Genomic DNA, 16,643 nt, shown 5'->3' on the forward strand with positions numbered 1-16,643 from the left:
GCTATTACCAAAAAAAAAACAAGAAATAAATGTTGACAAGGATGTGGAGAAAAGAGAACCCTTGTGCACTGTTGGTGGGAATGTAAATTGGTACAACCACTATGGAAAACAGTATGGCGGTTCCTCAAAAATTAAAAATAGAACTTTCATATGACCCACCAATTCTACTTCTGGGTATATATCTGAAAAAAACAAAAACAGTATCTCTAAAAGATATCTATGCACCCCCATGTCCATTGCAGCATTATTTACAATAGCCAAGACATGGGAACAACCTGAGTGTCCATCGATGAGTGAATGAATAAAGAAAATGGTATATATGCAATGGAATACTATTCAGCCATAAAAAAGAATGAAACCTTGCCATTTTCAACAACATGGATGGACCCTGAGGGCATTATGCTAAGGAAATAAGTCAGACAGAGAAAGACAAATACTGTATGATTTCACTTACACGTAGAATCTAAAAACAACAACAACCAAGCTCAAAGATAAAGAAAACAGGTTGGTAATTGCCAGATGCAGGGATGGGGGTGGGTGAAATGGGTGAAGGGGGTCAAAAGGTACAAACTTCCAGATATAAAATAAATAAGGCATGAGGATGTAACATACAGCATGGTGACTATAGTTAATAATGTTCTATTACAGGGACTTCCCTGGTGGCACAGTGGTTAAGAATCCACCTGCCAACACAGGGGTCATGGGTTCGAGCCCTGGTCCGAGAAGATCCCACATGCTGTGGAGCAACTAAGCCCATGTGCCACAACTACTGAGCCTGCACTCTAGAGCCCACGAGCCACAACTACTGAGCCGGTGAGCCACCACTACTGAAGCCCTTTGCCGAGAGCCCGTGCTCTGCAACAAGAGAAGCCACCGCAACGAGAAGCCCGTGCACTGCCACGAAGAGTCGCCCCCGCTCGCCGCAACTAGAGAAAGCCTGCGCACAGCAGCGAAGACCCAACGCAGCCAAAAATAAATAATTACATACATTTATAATTTTTTTAAAAAAACTGTTAAAAAAATTTTTTTAAATGCTCTATTGCAAACTTGAAAATTGCCAGGAGGGTAAATCTTACAAATTCCATTACAAGAAAAAAAGAATTTCTAATTATGTATGCTGACAAGTTAACTAGATTTACTGTGGTGATTGTTTTGCAATATACACAAATATCAAATCATTTTGTTGTACACCTAAAACTAATATAACTTTACATGTCCATTATACCTCAATTTAAAAAAAAATGGCGTTCAGATCGAAACATGAGTAAGAAATGTATAATTAGATTAGAAATATAAATTTATAGATTCCTTGAGATTTCTCACTAGGTTAGTATTTGCAGGAATAAATCATGCTTTAACTGGTCTAAATTGGGACCCATTCAGTTTTAAACACCGTCAGCAGTAATTACACATCTACATCCCTTATAAATGTCCTTTCAAAGTATCAGAAAGTCAAGGTATTTGACTAAGCAGCTAAAAATAAACTTATTTTGTTGGAAGAATACAAATAAAATTTTCAGAAAGTGATCAAGACACTCACCCATAGGTTACCCCAGCAATGCTACACTTCTTGAAGTTCATGATATTGCATGTAAGAGTTCCAGTTTTGTCAGAAAACAGGTATTTTACCTAAATCAGAGGAAAGGAAAAAACATACACCAAGAATGTAAGAGACCAACAAATGAAGTCTTTTCTTCTGTGTTTTTCAAAATCTGTATTAGTTTTCAAAGGTAAGTTCCCTTAAGCGAGCAAAATATATTTTATAATTATATATGTTATACGTAATAATTATATATTAAAAAAATTAATATACTTTAATGCTTAGGCCACTTAAAAACCATTTCAATAACCAATTCTAGAGTCCAATTGTGTGGAAATGTACAAAGGAGGCTTCAGTAACAGCTCTGGATCCATTTCAGATCTGTAAGAACCAAGTCCTGCCACTAGGCATCTCAATGACACTCATACAGAATTCGTTCTTGTGTCCAATATGTCAAGACAACAAGCTCAGACTCTGGCAACCACAATATATTTCTTTCTCAGAATCCATCCCCTAGTTGGGCTAAGAAGACCTATCCTGAAACAGCACGGAACAAACACGAAGCCTCTCGATCACGATCACAGTGAGGTTACGTGAAGGCAGCTTGGAACTGCTACAGATTATATAACTTTCCAAGGCACGAAGTTTTACACATATAACACACTAAGCTCTCAATATACAAAGGTGAAAAGAGAAATTCCTGTGGAGGTTAATAAGCAAACCATTTTGACATAATTAACTGCAAAAGAGATGAACCCAAATGCACGTGTGCTGTGTGAGTTTCGTCCCCCCGGGGGGATGCTGTGAGAGGGAGGGGGAGAAAGGACTCAGGACCACAAAGGAAGAGAGCCCAGGTCAGGCTCTGGATACTAACCAGCCCTGTGGGCTCAGGAAAAGCCACCTCACCCTACTTGGACTCAATTTCCATGTCTATGAAATAAAAGTTTTGGCCAGAAGATAAGTAACATCATTCTACGTGTAACTTTCTGGGAAATTACATCATGGATGGGTGAGAGGGAGGAATCAACAGAATTGTCTCCAGGAAAGATTCCAGTTTCTCAGGGATTTTCTAAAGAGGGGTCATGATCGCGGCAGGATGTGAGGGAGACTCCAGTGATCCCCAAGAACTGTTCTGGGGAAGCCACATTGCCCCGCTTTGTAGAAGAGGGATTAATACCATGAAGTGTGTACTGTACTTTTTCTTACTGATACAATATAAGCAAATACACTGAGAATTATTTTTAAAGCAATTCAAGGCCCTTTAAGTAAAGAAAGATTATTAATGATCCTAAAGAAGTCAAATAGTACCTAGAAATATGAAATCAGTACACTACGGATAATGAATGCTTTAACTATAAATAGTAAGTTTTTATATAAGTTTTCTATGCAGTAAGTCTAGGGGTACAAAAAGCTCAGCGGGATCAGCCTTCCAATAGCAGTATTTCTTTCTGCCTCTTTCTTAAAAAATTTAAAGATGATATGAAAATATTTTAAAATGACATTTTATAATAAGGAATTATTAGCATTTTCTATCCTTGTGTCTATTGAACACTAAGTTATCCTTTAAGTCCCAACTCAAAACTAACTCCCCCGTGAAAACTTTCCCTATTCCCAATTAGGATGAACTATTTCATCCTGGGTGCTTGAGTATGTTGAATCGTTCAATCATCCAGGTCCAGTTCAACGGCAACTGAGAGCACAGTCATAGTGAGCACTATGCTAAAATGACAGAGGCGACCAAAGACCGTGTCTCAGGCACGTCCACACCTTCGAATGGGCTCAAAAGCCCCAGGATGGAAATGGACATGTATTACTACCACACCTCTTACTTTACTGTATTTATGTTTGGAAAAATTGTTATGGAAACACTGAAGAGAGATAAATTAACTTTCCTGGAAGTCTGGAGAAGGCTTCAAACAGGAGGTAAATTTCATCTGATACACATACCGCACTCACCTCCCGGGGTTGTTGGGAGGTTCACATAAGATTTATAAAATGAAATTATGATCTGTAATTGCAATGCATTCAAAAGAGGTATTCCTTGCAGTGATTTCAACAGAAGATGAAGACATAATGCATCAGTAAAGGCAGCAGGGGGTTAAGGGTGATGGTGGGAAAGAAACCGGTTCCCTGAAATGTTCCAGAGATAAAACCTGGAACACGTGAGAGACTGTATGGATTTATGTCCTTCAAATCAGCCCCCACATATTCTGTACGATTACCCAATATCCGAGGATCTTAACCATTATTTTCCCTTTACTTGCCCCTGATTAACAATTTTAAGAGTCCAAGGTAATGTTGCACTGTATTTTTTTGCACTAAATTTGTCGCAGGAAACTTCCAGCTGATAAGATATACCCATGCCTCAAAAAGTAAGTCAAAATCAATTAACATTTGTATTTAATAGTACCTCCAAGCACTACAGAGCTCTTTTAGACTCTGTATGGAGAACTATTTTTGCAAAATCTCTCCATGGTTCTTCCAACACTCGTCTGCCACCGTGTTCATACACCGTTCCCAAAGTCCCCAAAGAGGCTCTCACCTGCCCAAGCTCTTCATTAAGGTTTGATGTCCTGGCCATGGCAGGAGTGTCATTTCCTAGATAATACATATCTGTGTCCTGAAAGAGAGAGGCGGGGCACTTCAGAAATTATCTACCATCGATTCCTCATTTCGATTAAGAAGAAACTAAAAACATACAACTCAATATAAATGTTAGTTTTTCATCTGGGGGTGAAAATACAGCGTCTATTAGTGTAGAGAAACACTGAGATACAGAGGAAAGCATGGGATTTATTTATATCTAGATGATTTGGCTTCAAGGTGATCATCTCCTGACCTAGACTAACTCACACTTCCGAGTTTAGCGAACGCCTCATTCACAGGATTGTTGTGAAGCTCAAATAAAAAACGCACATCAAAGCATCTGGTCTCCAAATACTGGCTGCTGAGGTCTGGTGTTTAATGGCCATGGCAGTTCCTTGAAAATTCCACCTCGACTCTTGCAACAGAATCCAAATTTACTGTCACCATGAATTTTGACAGATAGGGGACACGTAAGTAGACACACTTAAGAGAACGTGACTTCAGCACTAAGGAGAATTTAAAGCATGAACAGCTGCAGCGACTTCATCCCCCCTCACCAGAAGACAGGCACCTGCTCCATTTCTCCACTGATTCTCCTCAGAGCCCCTGCCCTGCCCATTTCACAGCCCAAGAAGACATTAGGTGACTAGTCACAGATACCACTGGCTCAGGGACACCCTTGCCCATTCTCTAGGCAGTTCAACTCCCAGACTGAATCGTAATTAACGACATTCTTCCTTTTCTGGGAGCTGAATTCCATCACTGAGGCTCCAGGAGGGTATTAGGAAATGGCAGCTGACACGTGCCCAGCACCTCAGCTTCCAGCCAGGTGTGACACTCACCCAGTTTATGAAGAGGGCTTGTGTGTACTTCACAACCTCGAGGGTCACCAGTAGACTGATGGGAATCAGATTGTTGTACAAGATGATGAAGGTCAACAGGTTATATCCAAAATTGTCTGAGCTCGTGTCTGTGGAAGAAAACCAGAATATCTGCATAGCTTAGTCTCTGCTCAGTTTCCTTGTACTTTACGATGCTGGAATTTTTCTGAAAGATGTTCACAGAAAAGTTTATTGGCTTAAGTATACATTTAGAGATTCAAGTTAAAATAGTTACTGAGCACCTACTCTGTGGCATGAACTGTGGATACAAAGACCATGATGCCACAATTCCTTCCAACACAGAGCTGGCTTCCCAGAGGAGGCTGCGGGGTAGGGGGGTGACCGTGCCGCAGGGCACACGGGCTAACAAGGCCTTCACAGGGCACTGAGGAAACCGAGGCACAAGGGTTTTGATGCGGAGGCCCAGTCACTGAAGGCCGCCCAGAAGAGGCTACAGACAAGTCCTGGAGGATAGAGAGAGGGCAGCTAACTAAAACGGATGCAGAAAAAAGGACAGGGGACTTCCCTGGTGGCGCAGTGGTTGAGAGTCCGCCTGACGATGAAGGGGACACGGGTTCGTGCCCTGGTCCGGGAAGATCCCACATGCCGCGGTGCGGCTGGGCCCGTGAGCCATGGGCACTGAGCCTGCGCGTCCAGAGCCTGTGCTCCACAACGGGAGAGGCCACGACAGTGAGAGGCCCGCGTACCGCAAAAAAAAAAAAAAAAAAGAATCCGCCTGCCAATGCAGCGGACATGGGTTCGAGCCCTGGTCTGGGAAGATCCCACATCCCACGGAGCAACTAAGCCCGTGCGCTACAACTACTGAGCCTGCGCTCTAGAGCCCACGAGCCACAACTACTGAGCCCTCGTATCACAACCATTGAAGCCTGCGCGCCTAGAGTCCAGGCTCTGCAACAAGAGAAGCCACCGCAATGAGAAGCCCGCGCACGGCAACGAAGACCCAACACAGCCAAAAATAAATAAAATAAAATAAAATATTTTAAATAAGGTAACAAGGCACAAAGCATTATGAATGGGGCCAAAAATAAATTAATTAATTAATCAATTAATTAATTCTTCCACTGTAAATCACACACCCTATACTGGAGTTTGACATTATCTGAGCAATTTAAATGACAGTTTCCACAAAGCTTGTATACCAGTATAGTGTCAATGCTGTTTATTTACCCAGACCATGATATTTTGGAACTAACGTGTAAACAAATGTATCTGTCTTCACATTTGACGCTAAACATACAACACGGTTGAAATCCAGATTTTAAGAACCAAAATCAAGGATTTTGACCCAAGCTACAACTGAGGTCCCAGTCACATTTCCCACATCTGTAAAGCAGCAACAAGGACACTCCTGGGCAGTTCAAAATGTGTGAGTTTTCTACATGACGTAACTAGAAAAGGGGAAAAAGATGTTTCCATCAGTTGAATTAAAATATATAGAAAGATGGAAATAATAATCATCCCGAGAAAATATCCCAAAGTTTTAAAATTCAAATTTATTATTCAAAAAACTTTTGTCATTAAATTTTATTCTTCTGGAATTGCTGTGTAAGGAGATTGGCAAATCTTCTCTCAAAACAAAAAGCAATAAAACTGGACAAAATTGTCAAAAAGAAGCTTGATGAAAACTATTAATGTGCATATCCAAAAACCTCAACAAACTTCAAACAGGATAAACTCAAAACTACTGAAAACCAACGAAGACGTTGAAAGCAGCAATAAAAAAATGACTCACGTACAAGGGAAAACTCAGTAAGAGTAACAGCTGACCTCATCGGTACAGTGGAGGTCAGAAGGAAAGAGGACGGTATATTCAAAGTACTGAAAAGAAAAGAATGTCAACCAAGAATTCCTACAAGAATTCTGTATCAGCAAAACTATCCTTCAAAAACAAAGGAGGGCTTCCTTGGTGGCGCGGTGGTTGGGAGGCCACCTGCCGGTGCGGGGGACGCAGTCGTGCCCCGGTCCGGGAGGATCCCGCGTGCCGCGGAGCGGCTGGGCCCGTGAGCCATGGCCGCTGAGGCTGCGCGTCCGGAGCCTGTGCTCCGCGACGGGAGAGGCCACAACGGTGAGAGGCCCGCGTATCGCAAAAAAAAAAAAAAACAACAACAAAGGAGGGCTTCCTTGGTGGCGCGGTGGTTGGGAGTCCACCTGCCGGTGCGGGGGACGCAAGTTCGTGCCCCGGTCCGGGAGGATCCCACGTGCCGCGGAGCGGCTGGGCCCGTGGGCCGTGGCCACTGAGCCTGCGCGTCCGGAGCCTGTGCTCCGCAGCGGGGGAGGCCACGGCAGTGAGAGGCCCGCGTACTGCGGAAAAAAGAAAAACAAGACAAAAGGAGAAATTAAGACACTCTAAGATAAAAATTGGGATAATTTGTTGCTATCCAGTCTGCCTTACAAGAAATAATAAAGGAAATCCTCCAGGATGACAGGAAGTGACACCAGACAGTAATTAAATCTACGTAAAGAAGCAGAGGGCAATAAAGGTAATTATATAGGAACTTATAAAAGACCATATAATTACATATTTTCTATGCTTTCTCTTAGATTTAAAAAAGTAGGGCTTCCCTGGTGGCACAGTGGTTAAGAATCCGCCTGCCAATGCAGGGGATATGGGTTCGAGTCCTGGTCCAGGAAGATCCCACATGCCGCGGAGCAACTAAGCCCGTGCGCCACAACTACTGAGCCTGCGCTCTAGAGCCCGCAAGCCACAGCTACTGAGCCCGCGAGCCACAACTACTGAAGCCCGTGCGCCTAGAGCCCGTGCTCCACAACAAGAGAAGCCACCGCAATGCGAAGCCCGCGCACCGCAACGAAGAGGAGCCCCCGCTCGCCGTAACTAGAGAAAGCCCGCGCACAGCAACGAAGACCCAATGCAGCCATAAATAATAAATAAAATCTTTAAAAAATCATCTGAATATAAAATGATCCCCAAATGTGTCCACCTTCACTGCGTCACGTGACTCATGTTTCGGTTCTTGAAGGGTGGGCATTGTCTACAACAGCCAACGGGCGGAGAAGGAGGGCACGGCCCGCACACGTACATCACACTTGGAAGGATGGTCAGCTTCAACAAGGAGTCCGTTCGCCACTTACCCATCTTCTTGATGTACCAGTTCTTTCCTCCTTGAGACCCATTCCAGTACAGGGCTCCCACCGAGCTCACCAAGGCCATGACCAGGAGGATGCCAAAGAGTACCAGGATCTGCACATTAGTTACTTTCTCCACATTCGATCTCTTGAGAGGCGCTTTGGTGGAATTCTGTACGACAGCACGTAAAGCCAGTAAGGGTCACAGAACACACTTGGGGGCAAAGAGCAGGGAGCAAAGGAGGTGAGTTAACCACATTCAACACAGAAAAAGGAAAAGACTATCTTTCTGTCAAATAACCAATGAGATTGAGAAGTGTACTATGCGCCTGAATCAGCAGCTAGTTTTAAATAAAGAGCACAGAAGACACACTGTCGTTTTCAAAGGGCACATTTCAACTCTGCATGACTCAGTCTGTACTTCTTACAATTACAGTCCGTACTTCTTAATTTTAGCATAAAATTAGCTACTTTCACGATCTTAGAATACAGGTTCCAAATCATTTAAGCCCAGTTTAAAAGAAATCAGGCGGCTGCTCCTTCAAGAGAAACCAAGATTCTACATCACAAAAATCTAGAATCTTCAAGGCAATGACGTAGCTCTGTAATTAACACACAGAGAGCTATTTGAAGCCCAGTGGCTCAGAATCTGAGAAAAGACACACACAAACACACACACGTCAATAATGCAAAATAGAACAACAGGTGTCAAAATAAATGGATGGATAAAGAGTCCATCTGGAAAACTATGAACAAGAAACGAGCGAGAAGAGCCGGGGAAGCTCTGGTGGCCAGGGGAAATCTGAACGGGGTCCTAAACCACAAACAGAAGGTGGGCAGGAAGTTACGACGAAAGTGGAAACACAGCCCAGCCATCTGTAAATGCTCAAGGCCTGCCTTCTCACTGCCGGTGGGGAGACCAGCCCAGTTAGACAACAAGCCAGTGTCGGGAGTGAGTCCAGAAAGATCCATGAAAACCAGATTCAAGGACCACTGCACAGCAGGTTTGGAACTATATCCCCTCAGCAGTGGAAAAGTCAATAGAACTGTTTGCCCTGGACAGTTATTCACTTAAAGTCATTTTATTAAAAAAATTCCTGAAGGCAGTTGTGGTGGGCAGAGTAACCGCCCTCCTCAGTGACCTCCAGGTCCTAATACCTGGACCAATGAATATGTTACTTTATATGGCAAAGCGGCTTTTCTGGTGTGATTAACTCAATGCCCTTGACTTGGGGAGATTAACCTGAATTATGCAGATGGGCCCGATTTAATCACACAGGTCTTTAAAAGCACAAAAGGAAGAGATCCTTCCCCAGTTACAGTCAGAGGGAGATATGAGTACGGACAAATGGCCGAAGAGGCTCTGAAGACAGAGGAGAGGTGGCCACAAACCAAGGAACTCCGGGAGCCTCTAGAAGGCAAGGAATGGAGTCTCCTCTAGAACCTCCTAGAATGTTCTAGAAAGGAAGGCTGCCTGGCTGACATCATGATGTGGGTGAGACCCAGAGCAGACTTCCGACCTACAGAACTGGAACCTAAGAGCTTCGTGTTGCTTTAACCCGCTACGTTTGCGTCATTTGTTGTGGCAGCGACAGGAAACTAACGTGTAACACAGCAGATGGTAACAACCCCTTCCTGGAGGAGGACAGACCCTGGACTAGGTCAGAAGCCAGGAGTGGACGGGGGAGATGGCGGGAGCTTCAGCCCACTGTCTCCGTCCACAAGTCATGAGACTTGTCCCTTTACAGGCAATACTGATACGCAAGATCAGGTGATCTGAATACTTGCAAGGCACTGACTGGCCATGAAAAATGGTGCCTTGGGCCAGACTTGAGTTAGCACTCTGTCTTCATCTTCCCAACCCACCGGATCCCTAACAGAGCTAGGATGAAAATGTCTCCGAATATAAGGATACAAATAAAGTCACAACATGAAAACAAAACCGAGATGAAAATGAGCGGCCATTCATTCCTACATTCCATCGAGTAGCTCATACCACAAGGCGGCTGAAACTCATCTGAACTCTATCCCCGAACCCAGGACTGCTGCGACCATGACCATGGCTTTCCGCGGGGGTGGGGAGTCGGGGACTTGCAACGCTGGTGATCTGCAGCCCTGTAAGCATCTAAACAGCACGGCTGCAGTTCCTCTGTGTATACTCTTTTTCCCACTTCACTTTAAGTCGCTGAATTATCTGTCCTTTAAAGACTTTTAAAAATATTCCTCTAGAATCTAAATGGAAATCCATCAGTAAAGGACAACTTACCAATCAAATATCATCTCAAGGTCGATGGGGTCGACACATCACCTTTGGCCTCACGGCAAGAGCCAGAAGGCCAGTTTCAAGACCGCCTACCCCAATCTTTTAAAAGCTAATCTTACTTTTAATAAACATTCGTTGGAGGCACAAGCAGAAAAAAATTTACAATAAACGTTACTTCTATGACTCCATGAGTTTATTGACTTTTGACCTTTCCCAGTGGTTGAATCCTGGCCAGTGAATAGGATTAAGAAAAGTTATGTTTCATCCAATACAAGAGCAACGACCCAACCCTTCAGGCTTCAGCCCATGCACTTAGGAAAGCCAGGCTCTAGCTACTCACCCCCATCCCCCGAGCATTCCACCTTGCAGTGATGAGCTTGTAGTGTCAAATTCCTACTAGCATTAAAAGTTCTTCTCCAAAATCCTTAGAAAATACTACTTTTGAGTACTGGAGTTCGAAATAGAAATAGACCAAAATGTCACATTTTGAAAAAGCTTAAATCTGGCCTGAATTTTACACATTTGATTCCCTTCTAAGACAGCAGTCAGCAGAGTACTAGTTAAGACAAGGACTCAGGAGCCAGACTGCCTGGGTTGGAATCCCAGCTCTCTCTCTTACTGGGTATGTAACTTTGCTAACTTACTGAGAGATGCCTCAGTGTACTCATCTAGAAAACAAAAACAAAAATAGTGTCTTCCTCATAGGGCCACTGTGAGGAATCAGTGAGTTAATACATGAGAATTTCTTGGAGCAATGCACGGGGCACTGTTTGCTGGAATTACTGTGACAATCTCTCTTTCCCATTAAATCAACCAACAGAAACATCAGACATTGAAATATTTCTACATGTAACTACACTCAACATGAAACGAGGGAACTCTGAAGTAGGAGAGTAGAAGGCATTGAGGTGAGAGTTTAAAAAACAAAAAAGTAGGGGCTTCCCTGGTGGCGCAGTGGTTGAGAGTCCGCCTGCCGATGCAGGGGACACGGGTTCGTGCCCCGGTCCGGGAAGATCCCACGTGCCGCGGAGCGGCTGGGCCCGTGAGCCATGGCCGCTGGGCCTGCGCGTCCGGAGCCTGTGCTCTGCGGCGGGAGAGGCCACAACAGTGAGAGGCCCGCGTACCGCAAAAAAAAAAAAAAAAAAAAGTACAAGAACCCTAAAGCAATTGTGTTTCCTCTCTGTGGTCAAGTAGCACACGTAGAAACAACGCATGTTATTTCACCCACAGGATGGCTTCCAGCTATGTGTGTTGTGTTATATTCCTTTCAAAAGCTTGTTATTTTTACTCGTTGTTCGAGCCCTAAAGACACAGCGAGTCCAGCACAGGTGTTCCTGGGGCTTTGGATTGTTCTGTACTTGAGCAGTCAACATGTAATAAGCCATTCAAAGAGGTGTAGCACATGTAGGTGCAAGGAAGGCACCCAGCACACTCATGGGATGCAAACGTCACGGGGTAACGTAGTGAACACCTTGCTCTCTGAGGGGAGGATGGAATTATGTTTAAGTGTCACTTCATTGCTCTCTTACACCTCAGCTGCAAAGCCGTATTACTAACGCACGATCTAGGGAAACAGCATCGTACCCTGAAGAAAAAAACTCCAGGGTACAAGGAATCTTGGGGAGTGGTCGTATTTGTAAAATGCACAATCTGAAAACTAGTCTTGGGGCCCTGCCCGCATCTGAGCGAGCGCCTTGTGATCTGTCACTTCATTGTAAAAACAAGTGATCTGTGGTCAGCGGGGCTCCCAGTGTTAGGCGGCAGCGGCGGGTGCTGGCCTGGGGGAGTCTGAGGACACTCGCTAGGTGGCAGGGGGCTCGGCTCTTCACCCAGAGAAAGTCTGCACGCTGCAGCTGCTCAGACCCAAGACGCTTTACACATCCTAGTCAGTGCGCGCGCGCGCACACACACACACAGACACAAACAGAGACACAGACACACGAACACAGACACACACAGAATACACACACACAGAGACACAGACACACACACACACAGAACACACACACACACACACACACACACACACACACACACACACACACACACACACACACACACACACACCCCTTCCTCTATAACCATCCCACCACACGTGCGGCCTCGCAGTCCCCAGGCCCTCCCCGCTCCTTCCTGCTCCTGCCTCACCCCCCACCCCGAGGACACCCCTCCCCTGAGGTCCCCCAGCAGGGGCTGCTCCGCACAGACTCACGTGCTTCAGAAGACAGCACTGCTGAACGGATGCTCGGGGTCCCGTCATACTTCCGACACCTGCTGCCTCTAACGCCGTGTTAAAAACCCCCTTGTAAAATTCCTGCCATCTGGCTACACGCCCTTCTGCCTCTTCCCTCAGCAAGTCCAGCAGCTCTCCCCTCCCCGCCACTCCCTAAAGACTTGAGCCACCGGTTACAGCATCCGTCTCTACCCCGGCCCGGCCGCGTCCCATCTTCACCAAATGCCGTGGTCCCTCCATCCTTCACCCCTCAACACTGAACGCCTCCAACAGCTCCGCTTCAGCTTCCTGCCCCTGGGTCTCTCCGCTCCACAAAACCTCCGCCCCAGAAGATCAAAGCCAAGCCCCCTGCACACCGAGGCCTGTCACGCAGCAACTCCAACAATCTTCTTCAACTCCAGTGAGTCTCTCTGCCCCACCCCCCGCCCACCCCGTCTGCACTGCGCTACCCAGCTGGTGTGGACACAGGGCTCTATCACTCCATCGGTTCTAATCAATGGTTAACTCTCTCCTCCTACACCACTTGAGTGAAGCAACACAACAGCCTTCCTTCTTCAACTTGACATCTGAAATGTGCTTCTTAGTATCTGATCAACTGACACCTCCAAACCTGGGCTGGATGACCTTCCACGTGGACCCCCAGCACCCCGTAACGACACGCATCACACAGTCATCTCTCCACTCTGTAATCCCCACCACTCCCAAGTCTGCCTGGTTCCCAGGGGTGAGACTGTGCCTTTCACTATTGTACCCACACAGCCTGGCACAAGATATGGTGCACGGTGGCCACGAAACACTTTTAAATCAAGAAATATGGCCAGATCTGTACTTTAGAAGTCACACAGAAGGGCAGACAAGCTGAACAGCCAATCCTCGTTGACAGCGACCATTAGAAATGACACGTAGGGGCACTGATTTATGCAGGATTTCAAAGCTGTCTGGAAAAATACGTCATAAAAGAAATGTGGGCTACAAGGTCACAGATAATAATTTTTAAAACTTAACAGGGAGAAAGAAGAAAATCAGTTTAGTATTTTTTTCTCTTTGGTATATGATATGAAGAATAAACATGAATTCAAAGATAACTGATTTTCAATTGCCTAGAATTCAGTTAAATAAGACAACGTCCTATAAAATCTGAATTAACGGGATGCGGAGGAGAAGTAAAGAGAGAAATAAAGAGGTTAGAACAAATCCCCCCTCGCGTTCGAAGATAAAATAGGTGAGGCCTGACTGTCCCATTAAATCCAGAAAACAAAGACTGTTGATATTTCAGGCAAGGGGTAACAACTACTCGATACAGTAACAGAAATTCAGGAGGAACTACCTAGGAACCAAAATAAAAGCACCTCCTTTCCACATTTAGGTTCACAGACAAAGCTTAAGGTTCCTAAATGCAACACCTGCATTCTCTACCCACGACTCCATAAAAAACAGAAAAAACGACTAAAATCAGCATCGTTTTTCAGCAGAGAAATGTTTTACCTGCATGAGTTTGGTGTCGTGTCCAGTATAAACAACTATGCCGAACACCCACTGAGTGTTTCTAAGCTGTGTACCTCGTAATAAGATCTGGTCGGGCCCAAGGGCAACAGGGCTAAAAACAAGAAACAACATTTATATTTAATGACACTTCGAAAAAATGAGCATGAATTTTCCCCTTAGACATAAACCCACAATACATCAACCGTTTCCTTTAGTCAAATTTGGACTATTTCACGGGGACACAGGGGCCATAAAGGTTACCCCTGGCTTAATCTACCCAAGGTTTATCTCATCCATTCATCAACACAGAAAAAGGGTTTTTTTTTCCTCCTATAAAACGTTAAAAGGAAATTGTGTCTCTTATAACTCTCTTACGAAACTCAATATCTGAAAAGGAAATTAAGATAACCAGAAGTTTATTCATTTGGGAAAGTCAGTTTCTAGACTCTAAGAAAAAAAAAAAAGCTACAATAACAAATCTGTCAAAGCTAACTTAATGATTAAATAAAAGTCTGAGTGATAATTTAGAACTTTAAAGTGGGAGCCCACAGAACAGCCCTGTGTACTACATGAAACCGAGGAGGGTGCCACACTTAGACTTGTCAGAGTTGTTTTGGGTTGATCCCCGTGATCGGGTCCTTCCCTTTGGGTCTGTTCAAAACATAAAGGTGGAGACCACTGGTAAGGAGCATGCAGGTTGAAGACAGCAGAAGAGAGAAACCACGCCCCAACGTAATGACAAAAAATGACTCAAATGATAAGTGCCAAGAGGGCAAAGACAACAGAATAGAGACAACAGGGCCGTGAACGCTCTGAAGGAAGGGTAATCGGTCCTTCCATTCAACTTGCTAAAAACACAGACTACTTAGAAGACAGCAAAGGGAAAAAAGATGTTTCTCTAATAAATGTCAGCTCTTACACGCTTCAGACATCTCTCTTCTGCTTTTCTGGACAATTTTACGCAGCCAAAATCAACTACTCTCCTCCCTGGCGAGTAATACACACAGAAAGACCAGGCCAGTTCCGTGAACCTCACTTCAGACCCTCGGGATATTTTCTTGCCAAAAATCAGGTCTTTCCTTAAATTTAAGGGAAGGTTTAAATGGATTAAAACGGTGTTTCAAGAAAAGCTCAGTCTCCCATATCTAAGCTAAGCATGAAGAGATCTGTTTTAAAAATATTATGAAAGCAGAAAACAGACTGACATTTGCCAAAGCTCCTGTAATTCTTAGTCACATTAAAAATAAATTAAAAGAAAATCCACTAAGACAAGAGGAAGCGATACCTTTTCCCATCCAAGTTCAAGTTTCCGGTGAAATCGTAGAGGTGGCGATTGGGCCCTTCACACTCTATGCTCCCAGACAACTTCATCAGCACCTCCCTCACCTGCATGTCAGCCGTGTGACTCACACCCTGAAACGTTCAACCCAAAGAGGAAGCTGAACACAATCTTCCAGGTTTACAAATGACACTCAGCATATCCCTACTGTTAATCAAAAGGAAATAATGAATCAACTAAAATGGAATAGTTGGGTGGGGTCCTCAAGCTACCAGCCCTTCAGGATGGACTTCACAGGCAGCTTCGGTCACAGCAACCTAATACAAAAGGTTTGGAAGAATTCAATATATAATAACAATTTTAAGTTTCAATTAATAACTCATTTTGACACAGATTTTCTGCTGTACCAAGTTGCATTTGATGATTCTGTCCACATATCTTTCTTTTCTATCTTAGATATCTGACTTAGACATTTTTTTCTCTTTAAAGAAGAGTTACAGGGTGCCAGATGTCACACTATGTTAAAGGGGTACTTTATTCTGTGTTTATGGCCACGTTAGGGTACAGCTAATGGAGTGTGCTTTCTGTAAAGGGTTTGGGTGTGTTGATTATGACTTTAGCGTGATGTGTCAGCACAGTGGTGGAGTCCTGAGTTTGTGCTTCACTGAACTCTTTCCTCCAGAAAAAGCACTGACTGGTACGTGAGGGGAGCACCGTCACCATTTGGGCCCCATAACCATGCAAGTCATAAAAGGTGACTTTTTACCTGACGTATTTTAAGGTTCGTCTCCCCATCGAGATTGGCTGTTTCAACATAACACATTGCCTGAGGTTCACTAAGGAGAGAAAAAAAAAAAAAAAAGTTGAGTAAGGTCCCCTCCACCAATTCACAGCTCAGAAAGCCTCAACCATGGAAACTCTGCTGACCGGCCCTTCACAGTGATGTCATAACTGACCGCCATGGGAAGAGTGACTGATGAGACAGACAGGACAGACAGACAGGTGTGTGGAGAGCACAGCGCCAAGACGAGCTGTCTCTCCAATGATCTACCCACACAGGCCCCACAAAACGGCCGCCCGACTCCAAGTGGACAGAAATAACAGAGGATGCGTGGGAAGGGGACAGGCCTGTGATGGGAAACAAGAGGTCCCAGCTAAGACCGCCCAGTGGGCTCAGGTGACCCTGAAAGTCAGAGGCTGGCCTGCCCTTGACCGAAACAGCCACCCAGGCCAGGCCAGGCCAGCACACACACCTTCTGAAGGAGATTACG

General features: G+C 44.7%; 1 protein-coding gene across 2 annotated transcripts in view; it reads right to left on the bottom strand.

Annotated features, from left to right (window-relative positions):
- ATP8A2 (ATPase phospholipid transporting 8A2) overlaps positions 1 to 16,643 on the bottom strand; it is a 447,814-nt gene that overhangs the window by 393,149 nt on the left and 38,022 nt on the right. For both annotated transcript variants that reach the window (XM_027116669.1, XM_027116670.1), the window contains exons 7-13: positions 16,139 to 16,208; positions 15,379 to 15,506; positions 14,094 to 14,205; positions 8,119 to 8,284; positions 4,969 to 5,096; positions 4,083 to 4,160; positions 1,541 to 1,629 (exon numbers count right to left, since the gene is read on the bottom strand). In XM_027116669.1, the coding sequence (XP_026972470.1) occupies positions 1,541 to 1,629; positions 4,083 to 4,160; positions 4,969 to 5,096; positions 8,119 to 8,284; positions 14,094 to 14,205; positions 15,379 to 15,506; positions 16,139 to 16,208 (771 nt within the window). The remainder of the gene's footprint in view (positions 1 to 1,540; positions 1,630 to 4,082; positions 4,161 to 4,968; positions 5,097 to 8,118; positions 8,285 to 14,093; positions 14,206 to 15,378; positions 15,507 to 16,138; positions 16,209 to 16,643) is intronic.

The sequence above is a fragment of the Aethalodelphis obliquidens genome, unplaced genomic scaffold, assembly GCF_003676395.1.
Source record: "Aethalodelphis obliquidens isolate GAN/ISIS:26980383/991018 unplaced genomic scaffold, ASM367639v1 scaffold16, whole genome shotgun sequence".
Taxonomy (NCBI): Eukaryota; Metazoa; Chordata; class Mammalia; order Artiodactyla; family Delphinidae; genus Aethalodelphis; species Aethalodelphis obliquidens.